The 19,028-nt window shown below is 43.0% G+C and overlaps 1 protein-coding gene across 5 annotated transcripts in view; it reads right to left on the reverse strand.

The window, feature by feature from the left end:
- mroh1 (maestro heat like repeat family member 1) overlaps positions 1-19,028 on the reverse strand; it is a 163,653-nt gene that overhangs the window by 36,537 nt on the left and 108,088 nt on the right. For all 5 annotated transcript variants that reach the window (XM_062966905.1, XM_062966906.1, XM_062966907.1 and 2 more), the window contains 8 exons: positions 15,661-15,740; positions 12,798-12,894; positions 11,767-11,862; positions 10,264-10,368; positions 9,996-10,131; positions 4,279-4,391; positions 3,835-3,987; positions 1,013-1,167 (listed from right to left, as the gene is read on the reverse strand). In XM_062966905.1, coding sequence (XP_062822975.1) covers positions 1,013-1,167; positions 3,835-3,987; positions 4,279-4,391; positions 9,996-10,131; positions 10,264-10,368; positions 11,767-11,862; positions 12,798-12,894; positions 15,661-15,740 — 935 coding nt within the window. The remainder of the gene's footprint in view (positions 1-1,012; positions 1,168-3,834; positions 3,988-4,278; positions 4,392-9,995; positions 10,132-10,263; positions 10,369-11,766; positions 11,863-12,797; positions 12,895-15,660; positions 15,741-19,028) is intronic.

Here is a 19,028-nt window from a genome sequence, read left to right on the forward strand (position 1 = left end):
CCAGACTGCGACGGATCCAGATAATCCGTTTCCTCCAAGAACACCTGGAGTTGCGAGGCCACCCCTGCAACGAGTCCCAAGGAGAGGTCAAGGGGGTCCTCATCCCTGGACAGGTTGGCCTGTTCACAACTGAAGGAGGGATGCATTTGTGTTTACATCATTGCCTCCTGTTCCTCATTCTGATAGGTGAGGTCATTGTTTCCAACTTGGTTCAGTCTGATGATGAAGGGGGATTTGGGGTTTTGCAGGCTGACCAAAGCAATGCTGAAGAGAGGAATCTCGAAGGCTCTGAAGCTGGAAATGTTGATTTGTCTAATGCTGGAAATGGTGAATTGTCAGTGAGGCCTTGGCCTATTGAGGAAACAGAAACTAATGATAAAGGTGATCTTTCCCAGGAGTTCAAACATCAACAAGTTTCAGGTGTTTCGGGCAGTGACTCAGAGGAGTCTTCTTTAGATAGAGATACAAGGTTAAGATTAAAGGTTCGCCCCAGACGCTCCCTTAGAATAGCTGGCAAACGCATGGGAATTCAAGGGCAGAGAAATGCCTTTCTGGCTTGTAAACACAGATAAATACAGGCGAAACAGAGAGAGATTTCAGATGTAGCAACGCTGATTCTTGGAAGCACATCTCCCGCCTTATCTTAGCTCACGGATTCTCGTTTATGTTCATGCCTAGAAACCGTGTTTTGGACTTTAATCTGAAGCTCATGGTGCTTTGCTTTCTGGACTCATTTCCTATATCGGAGACTTGGATTTATATTCTGCTAGTTGCTTTTACTATTGGATTATATTGCTTTTATGGACTGCCATTGCATTTGGATGTTTGCTTTCTTTACTGCTTTTTATTCAGACTTTGCTATCTTTTATCAATGAACTGTTCAAACCACGTCTGCTGTGGTGGAGTGTGTGTTAAGAGTAAGGTGAACCAGTGCTGAGGTGCAACAGCCATGTCACCTTGTAGGGCCCCATATAACAAGGATGGTGACCCTTGAGGGTCACCCGGGTGGTACCTGTCGAGGGGCAACGGGCGTCCCAGGAGGGTGGCCACCACGGCGGCCTTGTGCTGCGTGGCCAGGATGCAGACCGTCTGCTGGGCCGCCCTCCGGACGGGCTCCTCGTCCACCTCCTGCAGCTTGGCGTGCACCATCTCCAGGATCTCCGGGACCTGAGGGCAAAGGCCATTGCAAAGGTAAGAGTCAGAGCAAGGGCAGGAACAGAGCAACTTGAAGGCAGCTTGGGAGCATGGTGCTTGGAGGACCCACGCTGCAAATACACATTAAAGCAGGCCTGGGCCAACTTGGGCCCTCCAGGCTGGATGACCTTTGAGTGGAGATGCATCTACACCAGGCATGGTGAGTGTTGGACTTCAACTCCCACCATTCCTCACAGCCTCGGGCCCCTTCCTTTCCCCACTCAGCCGCTTAAGCGGCTGAGGGGGGAAAGGAAAGGGCCTGAGGCTGTGAGGAATGCATAGTATCATAGAACTGGGGAGGGACCCCAAAGGCCATCTAGTCCAACCGGGAACCCAACACTAAACCAGCCCCAATCCCATCTCCATTCAAAGTCCACCACAATCACAGAATTGGCGCTTGAGGAGGGGGCCTTTCGTCGAGTCCCTGTATGTATACCCTGTTTCTCTGAAAATAAGACATCCTCAGAAAATAAGACCTAGTAGAGATTTTGCTGAATTGCTAAATATAAGACCTCCCCTGAAAGTAAGACCTAGCAAAGTTTTTGTTTGGAAGCATGCCCGCCGAACAGAACACCAGAGCATGCAGGATCGGTAAATGTACGGACCATAGATTGTTGTACATGGAAATAATGATAGTAACAAGAAATTCTTGATAGAATTCACAGTTTGTCTGGTTATGCTGGTTTGTAATGACAATTACTGTACAGTATATAATAAATATTCATTTTTTTTTAGTTCAACAATAAATGTGAATTCTTCTTCATGGAAAAATAAGACATCCCCTGAAAATAAGACCTAGCACATATTTGGGAGCAAAAATTAATATAAGACACTGTCTTATTTTTGGGGAAACAGGGTAATATGACAACGACAACAACAACAATAATGCAGGAGCCCATGCCTTTGATCAAATCCCTATGTATAATAATAATAATAATAATAATAATAATAATAATAATAACCAGTGCAGGTGGTCCCGGTGGTGATGGGCACACTGGGTGCCGTGCCAAAAGATCTCAGCCAGCATTTGGAAACAATAGACATTGACAAAATCACAATCTGCCAACTGCAAAAGGCCACCCGACTGGGATCTGCACACATCATCCAAAAATACATCACACAGTCCTAGACGCTTGGGAAGTGTCCAACTTGTGATTTTGTAATACAAAATCCAGCATATCTATCTTGTTTGCTGTGTCATACAATAATAATAATAGTAATAATAATGATGATGCAGGAGTCCATGCCTTTTGTCAAGTCCCTGTGTATAATAATAACAACAACAACAATAATAATAATAGTGCAGGAGTTCATGCCTTTTGTCAAGTACAGTACCTGTGTATTATAATAATAATAATAATAATAATAATAATAACAACAACAACAACAATGAAGTCCATGCCAACAACAACAACAACAACAATGAAGCCCATGCCTTTCACTAAGTCCCTTTCTATAATAACAATAACAACACCAATAGTGCAGAAGCTCATGCCTTTCACCAATTCTCTGTGTATAATAATAGTAATAGTAGTAGTAATAGTAATAATAATAATACAAGAGCCCATGCTTTTTGCCAAGTCCCTGTGTATAACAGCAACAACAACAACAACAACAACAACAACAACAACAACATCAACAGCAGCAGCAGCAGTCCCGGAGCCCATGCCTTTCACCAAATCTTGGGTATAACAACAGCAACAATAACAACAACGGTGCAGAAGCCCATGTTTTTTGTCAAATCCCAGGTGTCCTTGACCAATGCCTGTGACCTTTATTTATATTCCACTGTATCTCCGCGAGGGGGACTCGGAACAGCTTACAGAACACACAAACGGCAAGCATTCAATGGCGTTATACAATTAACAAGCACAGACAATACACAGACAGAGGTAAAGGCATTTCCCATCTTATTTCCGGCATCTTGGAGGTTGTGCTTGATTCCAGCCACAGGGTTACCTCCCTGCTAAAAATGGTATCTATTTATCTACCCGCATTTCTCCTTTTGATCTGCTAGGTGGGCAGGGAGCTGGGGCTTGTTGGTTTATTTTGGGTGTAAGGATGAAAGTGTTTTTACTGTTTGCAACTGTGTATACCGGACATGTGTTCCAGCAACTTAACTGTTAACAGCAGGCCAGTTTGAGTGATAGCCTGCTGCAGCTGGTGAGGACGTTCATCATTCTCCTGTGGAATGTGCTGTTATCTGTAGTGTGTGTGCTTCGGCTGAACGGCAAGGAGAAAGCATGTCTGCAAAGAGCGATGGACTTTGTATCTTGTAAATACCTTTGTATATATTTGGAATAAAGCCTTAGAACCGCTGCGTTCAGCTGATTTGCGACTGAGGTGTTGTTTGTCGGTACTGTCTGACCAAGAATGAATTGGTGAGCGTCAAAGGATCACCAATAAATCAGGGTGCTGTGGAGCTGATTGTTTTTTAAACCCACCCTGACAGGGCTAACGGCAGGTGCTCACCCGACCCGGGCTCAAACTGCAAACCTTTCGCTTGGCAGGATTTTTCTACAGCTAGAAGTTTAGCCTGCTGTGCTAAGCCCGGCCCCGAATAGAACTCAGGTGTAAACACCAAGAGCAGCCGTTCCATAGTTGTGTCACACCCAGGCGGCCAAAGAGCCAAGGCCTCACCTTCTCCAGCAGGACGGCCCCCCGCTCCTTGAGGATGGAGTTGATCATGACGGTGGCGGCGCGGGAACAGTTCCGGTCCGGATCCGCCAGGCCCTCCAGCATCGAGAGCAGCAGGCTCAGCATCTGGTCTGGGGGAAGGCGCTTGGCAATGACCTGGCCAGAGGGCGATGGGCAAAGGAGTAAAGGTCAGCAGGATGATTGGAATCAGGAACACCCCCCCCTCCACATGCCACACTCCCCAGATAAGCGGCATAAATGTCTCTTGGGCATAATACTGATTCTGCAGCATATCCTGCTCTAGCACATTTTGCTCTAGTTTTCCCATGAATGGCATTCAAAACCAAACATTCAAAAACATCTATGGCAGGCATGGGCTAACTTGGGCCCATGCCTGCCATCGTTGCAACCCCCTCTGAAGCCCACCCAGGCCATGGCCTGACTGACCTTTGCGATGCTGCAACAGGCCTGGAAGAGGATGCTGACGTCGGGGTCCCGCAGGCCGGGCTTCAGGGCCTTCAGCTTCTCGATGGAGTCGTCCCGGTGGTCCCGCGAAAACCCTGTGGGATCAATAATAATAGTTTTTTGTGATTGATGTCAACTTGGCATGGAGCTTTAAGTGGACATAATGATAATGTTAATGATGATGATGAGGATGATAGTAATAATAATAATAATAAAAGCAGATGGTGAGATATAATGGTTGATGTAGGTACCCACCAGCACGAAAACTAAAATTTTGAACATGCAACAATTTGAACATTCAAATTTACAATTCTCTTTCGCTTCTCAGTGTAGATTTTGTTGTAGTCTGGCAAACATTCAAGGTGTTGTCGAAGGCTTTCATGGCCAGGATCACAGGATTGTTCTATGTTGCGGCTGTATGGCCATGTTGGAGGCCAGTGCTGGAAAATCCTCATTTTTAAGTATTATTTTCATTTTTATTTAAATATCTATATATATAAAAAATGTAATGTTGTGTTGTTTACTCCATGGGAATTACGCACATTACATTTCCAGAATCCAAACAAGACCCGTCTGCAACAGTCTGGCCTTCGTTATTTCATTATGATCTGAACAAGAACTCCACGTGGCCGCCATCACATTGGTTAACCCTTTTGGGCCTCACTTTGCACATAATTATACACAATTAAGCCATTCAAGGGAATATGGTGCAATCTTGTTTAGCAAAGACCTCAAGTGGCAAGCAGGGCTTTCAATTTTTGGACAACTTTTGTGCTGAGCCAGTATTCCCATGGCACCCTCAACCCCCCCCCCCCCCCCCGGGTCTCACATTTTGCATAATTAATTATATGCCATTATGCTGTGTGTTTTTTTGGAATCAGCTCAATTTGCAAGCAATGCTTGAGATGTCTGGTCGACACTCTTGCTGGGTTGTGGGTTTTTTTTTGTTTTTTTGTTTTTGCTTTGTTCTGTTTGTTTTCTGGATGCATTGATTTATTATTTATTTCTGGATGCATTGATTTATTATTGTTTTATTGATACATGAAACGCCCTCCTGCAGTTCCCTTCCCAATTGGACCCATCCATCCCCAGTCTTCTTTCTGGTCCTCGTTCACCTCAAAGGAGATGCTGCCCCCTGCTGGCCAGAAAGAGAACTGCATCTGATTTGGAGATCCTGCAACTAGGCCAGTACAGTAGAGTCTCACTTATCCAACATCCGCTTATCCAACGTTCTGGATTATCCAACGCAGTCTGCCTCCTGCCCAGATCCACAGCTGTTTCTCTAGGCAGCAAGGATTGAACTTTTTATGGATTTAATTTCCAACAATGTTGCAACTGTAAGTTCATTTTATGCCATTCTATCTTTATTTGTAGTCAATTTGTTAGTAGCCAATGTTTTTGTAGTCAATGTTTTCAATACATTGTGATGTTTTGGTGCTAATTTCATAAATACAGTAATTACTACATAAGGTTACCATTTTTTGGACTGCTTTTTCTGTCGATTTGTTGTAAAACATGATGTTTTTGCTGCTTAATTTGTAAAATCATAACGTAATTTGACGTTTAATAGGCTTTTCCTTTATCCCTCCTTATTATCCAACATTTTCGCTTATCCAACGTTCTGCCGGCCCGTTTATGTTGGGTAAGTGAGACTCTACTGTATTTGGAGCAAAGGTCAGTCTGACTGACCCGTATGACCTTTTCTAGGGTAAATCTTTCCCAAGTAGAAGGCATCTAATGGTTTGTAAAGAACAAATATCTGTAATTAAATACCCACATTGGAGTCTTCCATGCCACAATGTTTCCAGTTTTGTTTTTACAACAACAACAACAACAACCACCAAAATCTATGAACATTTCCAGAAGAAATCGGCACAGGCCCTGTCTACCCAGGATTGATCTAAAAGCTGTAGAATTATTGCAGTTTAACACCTCTGTAACTGCCAGGGATCAATGCTCTGGAATCCTGGTGTGACAAGTGAAATAATAATAAGAATAATAATAATAATGAAGAACCTGCTTTGATTGAAGTCAAAAATCAGAAACTCCTCAAAACACAACAGACAAAAAACCAGTACAAGAAAACTGCACTACAAACTAGAGCTGACAGCTGGCACAACAAAACATTGCATGGAAAGTTCCTTGACAAAATTGAAGGAAAAGCTGATAAAGAGAAGACCTGGCTCTGGCTCACAAATGGGACCCTGAAGAAGGAGACAGAAGGCCTGATCCTTGCAGCCCAGGAGCAAGACATCAGGACAAAGGCAATTAATAATAATAATAATAATAATAATAATAATAATAATAATAATAATAGAAGACCTGGCTCTGGCTCACGAATGGGACCCTGAAGAAGGAAGGAGACAGAAGGCCTGATCCTTGCAGCCCAGGAGCAAGACATCAGGACAAAGGCAATCCAGGCCAAGATCGAAAAATCAGCTGATGACCCAAAATGCAGACTGCAAGGAAGCTGACGAAACCATTGATCACATCCTCATCTGCTGTAAGAAAATTGCACAGACAGACTACAAACAGAGGCACAACTATGTGGCCCAAATGATTCATTGGAACTTATGCCTCAAGTACCACCTCCCAGCAGCAAAGAACTGGTGGGATCACAAACCAGCAAAGATCGTGGAAAATGAACACACAAAGATACTGTGGGACTTCCAAATCCAGACTGACAAAGTTCTAGAACACAACACACCAGACATCACAGTTGTGGAAAAGAAAAAGGTTTGGATCATTGATGATGCCATCCCAGGTGACAGTCGCATTGACGAAAAACAACAAGAAAAATTCAGTCGCTCTCAGGACCTCAAGATTGAACTTCAAAGACTCTGGCAGAAACCAGTGCAGGTGGTCCCGGTGGTGATGGGCACACTGGGTGCCGTGCCAAAAGATCTCTGCCGGCATTTGGAAACAATAGACATTGACAAAATCACGATCTGCCAACTGCAAAAGGCCACCCAACTGGGATCTGCACGCATCATCCGAAAATACATCACACAGTCCTAGACACTTGGGAAGTGTTCGACTTGTGGTTTTGTGAAACGAAATCCAGCATGTCTATCTTGTGTGCTGTGTCATACAACGTTGTTGTGTCAATAATAATAATGATGATGATGATGATGATGATGCTTATTTATAGGCGCCCTATCTCCCCGTAGGGACACAGACTGAATGAAATGAATGTTTGGGTTCTGTCTGGAACCTATAAAGGTCTAGCAAGGCTGAAGAACCATTGTAAAAATGGAAGCTGGAAAACTTCGTTATGGAGAACAAAGGAGATGAAGAATTTGATTAACTATGGCATGAAAAGTGCTAATGAAAAATCCACTGAACTGAACAGAGAACTTTACGTGTAAATGTCTGTTTACAAACTCAAAGACAATGACTCTTGAAGTTAAAGAAGTTAAACAACCCATCAGTTCTGGAATGGATGAGGCTCCAGCAGGTCTGAGCTAAATGACGGAAGTTATCTAAACAACCTCGCTAGGTAAGGAGACCCTTTTGGTTTCCAACTGTGTGGCAGATCTGCAAGGGATGCAGCATTGTGTCCACTCACCTTCTTCCTCCCAACAAGCTTGATCAACTTAACGGAGAGGGATGGTGAGTACGAATGATGAATGTATGTGGATTTAAAGATGGGCTTAAAGCCAACCTTAAAAACTGTGGCATAGACACTGAGAACTGGGAAGCCCTGGCCCTTGAGCGCTCTAACTGGAGGTCAGCTGTGACCAGCAGTGCTGCGGAGTTCGAAGAGGCACGAACGGAGGGCTTAAGGGAGAAACGTGCCAAGAGGAAGGCCTGTTAAGCCAACCCTGACCGGGACCGCCTTCCACCTGGAAACCGATGTCCTCACTGCGGAAGGGAGAATGTGCGGGTCAAGAATAGGTCTCTTCAGCCACCTACGGATCCATCCCCAAGATAGTGAAGACAGAGGACCATCATCCTCAAACTACGAGGGATCGCCTAAGTAAGTGTTGGAGTATGGTTGTATTTTGTATGAAATGTAAATCAAGTGTTTACTGCTGATGAACAGGAGTGTGTATTTTTCAGTGATGAAATGGTTAACAGCAGGCTAGTTTTGACTGACAGCCTGTTGTGATTGCTATGACCTATCAGGGATGACTTCCGGCCTTTGGGGGAACTTCCTCTGGACAGAGGAATGTGTTGTTTATTTTATCTGTGTTCGGCTTGAGCTCTCTCTGGAGATGGACTATGAATGCTATGCTCTGAAGCCAAGAAATGCAACTGTAAATAGATTATGTAAATAAAGTTAATCAACAGTTGGACTTCGTCTGCTGGAGTATTTCTTGACCAGTGCTGTTTCTCAGCATGGGAATACAGTCTGGAGAAGGAGGTGAGACCGGGATGATGAATTTTGGAATCCACTCTGCACCCCATCATCCCCTGTCAGTAAGTATGTGGAGTGAATGCTGAGTATAGGCGATGTTTCCCCTTTGCCTGTGTAACCAAAGTAGTTATTTACAAAACCAGTACCGGGTCTGTGTGTTTACTTCTTTCTCTGAAAAGTGCCTGATGCAACCTGTCCCACTGAAAATGGAATAAAGAGCGTTTTAAGATTCAAACAGTATTCAGGACACTGGGAGTTTAAGTTTCCCAACGTTTTAGTTTGCCAAAGAGTTTGCAGACGACACCAAACTGGGAGGGATAGCTAACACTCCAGAAGACAGGAGCAGAATTCAAAACGATCTTGACAGACTAGAGAGATGGGCCAAAACTAACAAAATGAAGTTCAACAGGGACAAATGCAAGATACTTCACTTCGGCAGAAAAAATGGAAATCAAAGATACAGAATGGGGGACGATGCCTGGCTTGACAGCAGTGTGTGCGAAAAAGACCTTGGAGTCCTCGTGGGGAGGAAGATGAACATGAGCCAACAATGTGATGCAGCAGCGAAAAAAGCCAATGGGATTCTGGCCTCATCAATAGGGGAATAGCGTCTAGATCCAGGGAAGTCCTGCTCCCCCTTATTATATTCTGCCTTGGTTAGACCACACCTGGAATCACACTGTGTCCAATTCTGGGCACCGCAATTGAAGGGAGATGTTGACAAGATGGAAAGCGTCCAGAGGAGGGCGACGAAAATGATTAAGGGTCTGGAGAACAAGCCCTATGAGGAGCGGCTTAAAGAGCTGGGCATGTTTAGCCTGCAGAAGAGAAGGCTGAGAGGAGACATGAGAGCCATGTACAAATACGTGAAGGGAAGTCATAGGGAGGAGGGAGGGAGCTTGTTTTCTGCTGCCCTGCAGACTAGGACACAAGGGAACAATGGCTTCAAACTACAGGAAAGGAGATTCCACCTGAACATCAGGAAGAACTTCCTCACTGTGAGGGCTGTTCGACAGTGGAACTCTCTCCCCGGGGCCGTGGTGGAGGCTCCTTCCTTGGAGGCTTTTAAGCAGAGGCTGGATGGCCATCTGTCGGGGGTGCTTTGAATGCGATTTCCTGCTTCTTAGCAGGGGGTTGGACTAGATGGCCCATGTGGTCTCTTCCAACTCTACTATTCTATGATTCTATGATTCTCTGAGTGCAAACTACAGCAACCAGGATCCCGCAGCACCAAGGTTGAAGTGGTGCCAAACTGCACAATGCACTCCCTGAAGAGTCGGTTGGAAGCATGAATGGGATGACAAACCACTAACTCCCCAATCCCGGTGCTGACCACTACCTTCGTAGCAGAGCTGGACGTAGAGGAGGGAGTAGACGCAGTCCACGGCATGTTGCCGGACGCTGGCCTGGGAGTCGGTGCAGCGCGGGGAGAAGAGGGCCATGAGGAAGCCCAGGTTGTAGAACGGGACCACCGTCTGCAGAGAGAGAGAGGAAGAGAAGGCTGTGGGTGCGAGATCCGTGGCCACCGAGACCCCCTGGTCCAGCCCCACTCAAGCCCTGGTTTTAGGCCAGCCATGGAAACAGCATGAAGGGGGAGAGAGACTTACGCTGACGTTGAGCTTCTCCCGGTAGAAGGCCAGGATGGCGGCACTGACGTCCACGGCCCGCTCCCGCTCGTGCTCCTTGGCCGACTTGATCCAGGGACTCAGGTGCTGCCGAGGGAAAGAGTCGGGAAATACGTCACAAAAGAGAGAAACAAACGCCGTGTTTACTCAAACCGAATGCTTATCTTTTGGGGATAAATGGCCCCTCCAAACTGAGGGTGCACATGAGATTCACATAATAGAGTGAATAATTTTAATAATAGAGTGAATACCGTATATACTTGAGGATAAGCCAACCCAAATATAAGCCGAGGCACCTAATTTTACCACGAAAAAAATTGGGAAAACATTGACTCCAGTATAAGCCGAGGGTGGTAAATTTCAGAAATAAAAACGGATACCAATAAAATTACATTAATTGAGGCATCCATAGATTGAATGTTTTTGAATATTTACATAAAGCTCAAATTTAAGATAAGACTGTCCAACTCTGATCCAATCATTATTCTCATCTTCTTCAATGTAAATGTGCTTATGTGTCCTTTTAATAATAATAGAGTAAAATAATACATGTAATAATAATAATAATAATAATAATAATAATAATAATAATAATAAATACAGGAAAATAATACATGTAATAATAATAGAGTAAAATAATATATGTAATAATAATAATAATAAATACACGAAAATAATACATGTAATAATAAATAGAGTAAAATAATAAATGCAATAATAATAATAATAATAATAATAATAAGATCAGAAACTCTGATCAAACCATTATTCTCATCTTCTTCAATGTAAATGTGCTTATGTATCCTTCTAATAATAATACAGTAAAATAACACATGTAATAATAATAATAATAAATACAGGAAAATAATACAAGTAATAATAAATAGAGTAAAATAATAAATGCAATAATAATAAGATCAGAGTGAAATAATAAATGTAATAATAATAACAATAATAATAATAATAGTAGAGTAAAATAAATATAATAGTAGCAACAATAATAGAGAAAAATAACAAATGTAATAATACCAATAATAGAGAAAAAATAATAAATGTACCATATATTCTCGAGTATATGCTGACCCAAATATAAGCCAACCAGGACCCTCACCCGAGTATAATCCGAGGGGGGCTTTTTCAGTCTTAAAAAAAGGGCTGAAAAACTAGGCTTATACCCGAGTATATACAGTACTCCACTTGCCTCACCTTGGACATTGTTCCACAGGGATATATACTTGACTCACTGTCAACAAAACCTCTGAAGATGCCATCAGCCACAGATGCAGGCAAAACATCAGAAGAGAATGCTACTGGAACATGGCCATACAGCCTCACAGCAACCCTGCCTTAATTGTGCCGTGCAGATCCCGCTTTCTCCGTCTCCCTTTTGCATTGGCTCCTCTGAAGAGCCTGGGGGCAGGTGGCTACCCAGGTGTCCCCGAACCCCATTTAACCACACTATTTCGCCCCCCCCCCCCCGCTCACCTCAAACATGTTCTGCAGGCCGTGTGGCGTCATGTGCCGGTGGAGGAGGCTCTTCAGCAAGTCCTTCAGGGCATGCAAGGTGTTGCTCCATAAAGGCTGTGGCGGGGAGAAAAGAAGAGAAACCACGAATGCAATGGGACCCCCGTTCCGTCTCCCAGGGATTTGATTTGCATTCTCTCATAGTTGTAGGGAATAGCACCCTTTTTGCATTTTTTCCAGGGTTGCTGCAGACTCAGCAGCACTCTGACAGTTAGCCATTAGCAAAGATTTGTAACCATTCTGCAAGGCCTTTGCTGCTGAAAGCTTGCAAAGTATCCTTTTGTTCTTGAGACCGCCCCTTTTCCTGGGGATGAAATCTCCATTTTGAAAAGCCTTTTTCCCTTTTTACAAAAGAGAAAAGAACTCAGATGCGCTTGTGGTCAAGGCAGGCCAGATCAGACAAGCCATTGTAAGTACTGACCTCTTGCCTATAAAACTGGTGCTGAGTTCAGATATGGGAAGACCTGCTCTTTCCAAGATAGCAACTCAGCACTGAGGCAAAGAATATCCCAGGATTTCTTTGCCATTGGTAGAAGCTCTAATTACTTCGTCTCCAAGCTAGCTTTGAGCTTAGATAGTGAAAGACCTTTTTGATATAGCACTCAGGGCTAGGGTAGAGAGCATCTCAGGATCTCTTCGTCTTTGGAAAAAGTTAACCCTGCAATTAAGGGGGAAAGCAAGAAAGGAACATCTGCAAGGTTTTATAAGTTGACTGTTTGTATTTGTAACCTCAACAATTTGTGCCAAGTCTGCCAAGGACTTTGAGAAAATAAAATCTTGTTTGATTCTTCAACTTGAAGTGACTCTGGTTACTGGGATTCCTGAGCTTCGAAGTAAGGCCCCCGCAGTTCACCCGGGCAAAGAAAGAAGCACATCTTAAAGGTGCCTGGTTGTGACGGCATAACCCCAAAGGATGGCCCTCGAAATTCTCCAGTTTGATGGCAATCAAACTGGCAATCACTCCTAGATGGTGCATGAAATCCCCCACGTACCTCTGGGGCGTCCGGAAGCGGCAGGGGGAGGACGCTGCTCAGGCAGGACTCTACCAGCTCAGCCTTCTCCGTGTCACTCAAAGGGGGCTCCAGGATGCTGCAGGAGGAAGTTAAGGACGGACAGACGGAAGGAAGGAAGGAGGACAACACCAGCAGGCAACACAAGAAATCCCAGGTACATCTACACTGTATAAATGTAGTAAATAAAATAAATAAATAAATCATGGGAGGTGCAGATCTGCAAAACCTTTAAATGCATCAACATGACTGAATTGATGCAAAGCTGTTGCCACCTGAACTCAACATGGCTCAGTGCTATAGAATCTTAGAAGATGTAGTTAGTTACGAGGTCTTGTGTCTCCTCTGCCCAAGAGTTCTCGGGCCTCAGAAAACCACAGATCCCAGGGTGGCTGCTCTGACTGTGTGTTTAGTGGTACTGCCTCCCAAAGAATAATATCTCACTTATCCAAGCTAAACAGGCCAGCAGAAGCTTGGATAAGCGAATATCTTGGATAATAAGGAGGAATTAAGGAAAAGCCTATTAGACATCAAATTAGGTTATGATTTTACAAATGAAGCACCAAAACATCATGTTATACAACAAATTTGACAGAAAATGTAGTTCCATACGTAGTAATATTATGTTGTAATTACTGTATTTACGAATTTAGCACCAAAATATCATGATATATTGAAAACATTGATTACAAAAATGGCTTGGATAATCCAGAAGCTTGGATAAGCAAGGCTTGGATAAATGAGACTCTACTGTAATAATAATAATAATAATAATAATAATAATAATAATAATAATAATAAAGAACAACATGCCCTGGCAGAATATGTAAAGCAAAGTGAAAAACCTGCTTTGATTAAAGTCAAAAATCAGAAACTCCTCAAAGCACAGCAGACAAAAAATCAGTACAAGAAAACCGCACTACAAACTAGAGCTGACAGCTGGCACAACGAAACATTGCATGGAAAGTTCCTTGACAAAATTGAAGGAAAAGCTGACAAAGGAGAAGACCTGGCTCTGGCTCACGAATGGGACCCTGAAGAAGGAGACAGAAGGCCTGATCCTTGCAGCCCAGGAGCAAGACATCAGGACAAAGGCAATTCAGGCCAAGATCGAAAAATCAGCTGATGACCCAAAATGCAGACTGTGCAAGGAAACCGACGAAACCATGGATCATCTCCTCAGCTGCTGGAAGAAAATTGCACAGACAGACTACAAACAGAGGCACAACTATGTGGCCCAAATGATCCATTGGAACTTATGCCTCAAGTACCACCTCCCAGCAGCAAAGAACTGGTGGGATCACAAACCTGCAAAAGTATTGGAAAATGAGCACGCAAAAATACTGTGGGACTTCCGAATCCAGACTGACAAAGTTCTGGAACACAACACACCAGACATCACAGTTGTGGAAAAGAACAAGGTTTGGATCATTGATGTCGCCATCCCAGGTGACAGTCGCATTGACCAAAAACAACAGGAAAAACTCAGCCGCTCTCAGGACCTCAAGATTGAACTGCAAAGACTCTGGCAGAAACCAGTGCAGGTGGTCCCGGTGGTGATGGGCACACTGGGTGCCGTGCCAAAAGATCTCAGCCGGCATTTGGAAACAATAGACATTGACAAAATTACGATCTGCCAACTGCAAAAGGCCACCCGACTGGGATCTGCGCGCATCATCCGAAAATACATCACACAGTCTTAGACACTTCGGAAGAGTTCGACATGGGATTTTGTGATACAAAATCCAGCATGTCTTTCTTGTTTGCTGTGTCATACAATAAAGTAATAATAATAATAATAAGTTTATTCATACCCCGCCTCCATCTCCCCCAAAGGGGACTCGTGGCGGCTCACAGGCCGAGCTGTGGCGCAGCTGGCTAGTAACCAGCTGCAATAAATCCCTACTGACCAAGAGGTCATGAGTTCGAAGCCCGGGTCAGGTTAAGCCCCCGACCATTAAATAGCCCGGCTTGCTGTTGACCTATGCAGCCCCGAAAGACAGTTGCATCTGTCAAGTAGGGAAATTTAGGTACGCTTTATGCGGGAGGCTAATTTAACTAATTTACAAAATCATAAAACTGCCAGAAAAACACGAGGAAAGGAATGAGGAAGTACAGCCACGAGTGGACAGTGAAGCAACAGCTCCCCCTGTGGCCGGAATCGTGAAGCTGGAAAAAAAATGTTAAATGCCTCTGTGTCTGTCTATATATGTTGTTTGTCTGTTGGCATTAAATGTTTGCCATATATGTGTTTATTGTAATCCGCCCTGAGTCCCCTTCGGGGTGAGAAAGAAGGGCGGAATATAAATATTGTAAATAAATACTGTAAATAATATCAGATAAAAACAATAATAAATACATCAGTAAACAAAAACATACACCAAGTATAAAATTTAAACATTAACCTATGAAAACAAAAACACACTTAATAAAACACAGAATTAAAAACAGCGAAGTAGAGTAATAGTCTAGCTAAAGTGCACTTTGTTATAAGTTGTAAACTCAAGGAAAGGAAGCCTTTCCTGGGAGAGATTGTAGACTGCCATTGGATCTTTTGACCCAAATCGGGATTTTAATATTATTGTGTATATTGACTTTTATGACTGTTTTTAATCATGTTGAAGTTTTACTGCTCGGTTTAATGTTTTATCTGATTTGTGCTGTCGTGTCTGGGCATGGCCCCATGTAAGCCGCCCCGAGTCCCTCCGGGGAGATGGGGCAGGATATAAGAATAAAATTATTATTATTATTATTATTGTGACTCCTGGGCGGCCTCAGGATCAGCGGCTGTCATTCGGACACTTCTGGGTCGCGTTGGAGTCCGAGGAGAGAAAGGAAAGGATACACCAGGTACATGCAGGCCATCATGGCTTTCTGGCGGATGGACGTTCGCAGGGAGTCCACAGGCTCCGCTTTGATGAAGTCCTGAGGAATAATAATAATAATGATAATAATAATAATAATACACTTTATTTATATTCCGCTGTAGCTCCCCGAGGGGACTCAGAGCAGATTACAACATACACAAATAGGCAAGCATTCAATGCTTTTAATACAGTGGAATAACAATGACAGGCAAATATACAGAACAAAGGCAAAGGCTTCTCCTTTCATCTCTGGCTTTCTGGAGGCGGTGCCCAACTCTGGCCATGGGGAGGTGCTCTTGATCCATTTCCAAGCCGAGGAGGCTGTTGTCCACAGGCACCTCCTGGTCGTGTTGCCAGCATGGGCATTTTGCACCAAATGTAGTAGTAGTAGTAGTAGTAGTAGTAGTAATACTTTATTTATACCAGGGGTCCTCAAACTTTTTACGTGGAGGGCCGTTTCATGGTTCCTCAGATTGTTGAGGGGCCGAAGTATCATTTGAAAACAAAAACAAAAACGAACAAATTCCTATGCACACTGCACATGCCTTATTTGTGGTGCAAAAAACCCTCCCAGCAACAATTATTTATTTACTGCATTTATACCCCACCCTCTCTCACCCTGAAGGGGATTCAGAACTGCTTACAAGTTGTATGTACATACAATATATTATATTATTAGCATAGCACAATATTAGCATTATATATTACTATATTGTACTATACCATTATACTGTAATATTAGTAATATTACATTTAATATATAATATATAGTTAATATTATTATATTATACAATATTATTATATTTTATTATTATTATTATTATTATTATTATTATTATTATTATTATTAGCCACCCTGAGTCCCCTATTGGGTGAGAAAGGCGGGGTAGAAATACTGCAATAAAAAAAAATAAGTATTATACTTTATTACATTATAATATTATTATCATTATATACACACACAATATATTATATTGCCATATTATTCATTTACAATATTTCATTTACAATATTTGGCTAAGATCAAGTGTAGTATCTGTTCTTATCAGTTTAATATTAGTAAATGAAAGAACAATACAATATTTAAAAATAAAAACAATTTTAACCAACATACTGTAAACTTATCAGGATTTCAGTGGGAAGTGTGGGCCTGCTTCTGGCCAATGTCAAGTAGGATTGTTATTGTTGTGTGCCTTTAAGTCATTTCAGACTTTGGGCGAGCCTAAGTCTAAAACTGAGGGCGGGGGCCAGGTAAATGGCCTTGGAGGGCCGCATCCGGCCCCCGGGCCTTAGTTTGGGGACCCCTGATTTATACCCTGCCACCATCTCCCTGTGGGGACTTGGGGCAGCTTACATGGGGCAAAGCCCGACCAGCATAAATACAATTTGCAATATACAAAAGATAGAACAGTAATACGATAAAACAAGAATTTTACAACAGTTAGTAATATCAATCAACCACCACGTACAGTTCTGTCGACGACATTGGTGGAGAAAATGCAGCAACCATGTAAGAGTAATACAGTAAGTTAAACTACACAAATGATGGGGACCTAATAAAATTCAGGATAGCATTATAATGCCATCTGAGGCTGGTCATCCAGTGACTGTAAGCCTCCCATGCCTGATATATGTACATTATATATAACATATGATAAAATATAAACACATTTCTTGGAATTCCAGGCAAAGCTTTGCTTCCAAAAGGGAGACAAACCCCTGCCCTAGAAGCTTCTGATCTGCTGAACTCTCCATTAGATATGCTAAAATGGTAAAATGTCCTAGCTCTTGGGAATCACCCTGGACGACTCAAGTCTAGATGTCGTCAGATAGATGATAGAGTTAGATTGAGGGAATCCTTTCCCTGTTTCCAAAGCATGCCTAGACAGGCTTTACTGTGTTTCACTCTATCCTGTGTACGTCACATCCCTTACTTTGAAATTAGTAGAAATGTGAATCTTTAGGGACACTAACTTCTCATTGGTCAGAATGTCTTTTATGGCCCCAATAAACTGGACCATGAGGTTGGAACCATTTTGGTTCATTTTTCTCCCCTTGTTCTTCTAGCTAACAACACGTCCTGCCATCTCTCCTGGCAAGATGTAACTATTTAGATGTTTGTTATTTTTCCTTTCTTATTTTTCCTTAGAAACCAGTCTAGAGTAGACTAGACAGCTCCCAAGCCTTTCTATCTGTCAGCGTGGGGGTCAGGGTGCGTGCTGGGTGGGTTTCTTCAGACTCCATCGATCATCTTCTCCAGCACCCTGATGAATTGGTTGCAATCATCTGCCACACCAATTCCTCTGTTCAATGTCAGACTCAAACACATCTGTAGTCCGAAGTCCAAACATTTATTTCAATATCTACAAACATATTTACAAAGCATAGCAAAAGCCATCGCTCTGAGCTGGCATTCTTCTATAGCCTCTTCGCTCGGCAAGCACCAGCTCAACACACACGGAGATAAGAAAAAACACATTCCTCAGTCTGCAGGAAATTCCGACCTCCAAAGCCGGAAATCATGACTGATAGGTCATAGCGGTCACAACAGGCTGTCAGTCAAAACTAGCCTGCTGTTAACTGTTTCATTACTGAAACACACACTCTTGCAAAAACAGCAGAAACACTTGATTTACATTTCATACACATGCAACCATAATCCAACACTATATACAATGGAGTTCTTTTTACCTGAATGAATACTTTTTGAACTTTTACTGAGACTCTGCACTCCATAGCCATCCTAAGTTGAAAGGCTTCTCTTTGCTCGCCCCATGTAAGTAACTGTTGCATTTGAAAGCTTTTGCTACTCTGCTGATTTTTGGTGGAATCTCCCCCAGAGAGGGTTAAATTGAGTCTAACCTGTTATCAGGTGAGTGTGCAGCGGAATCAGCAGAGTCCAGCTAACACCATGTGCAAAAGACTCAGACCAGGCAGAGGAATTGAAAGAACAAAAGGAAACTTTACTTGATGAGTTGAAGTCAAATAAACAGTTCAGCAATCGTACAATGTCCTTGTAGTTGCATAGGATCAATAACCAATCAATCAGCATTCAAAATATATACAGCATAGCATATTAATCAGCTACTTGACCGTAGCCAGAGAGCCTGTCTATTTCTGTGCTCTCCCTCCAAGCTCAAATTCTAACTGACAAACCAACTGACAAACCAAGCCATCTGCCATCAAACTGATACATTGTTTTAGGCGTGGCTTTGCCTCTGCAAAGCTGAGCTCTTTTGCAGAGATTTCCTGCAAACATCTTTGCAAGGATTTCTTTACACACACACACACATAGCAATTTGGCGCAATATAACCGCTCAGAGATGACCACAACACTAGCAGCCTC

This window comes from Anolis carolinensis, unplaced genomic scaffold (genome assembly GCF_035594765.1).
Source record: "Anolis carolinensis isolate JA03-04 unplaced genomic scaffold, rAnoCar3.1.pri scaffold_40, whole genome shotgun sequence".
NCBI lineage: Eukaryota > Metazoa > Chordata > Lepidosauria > Squamata > Dactyloidae > Anolis > Anolis carolinensis.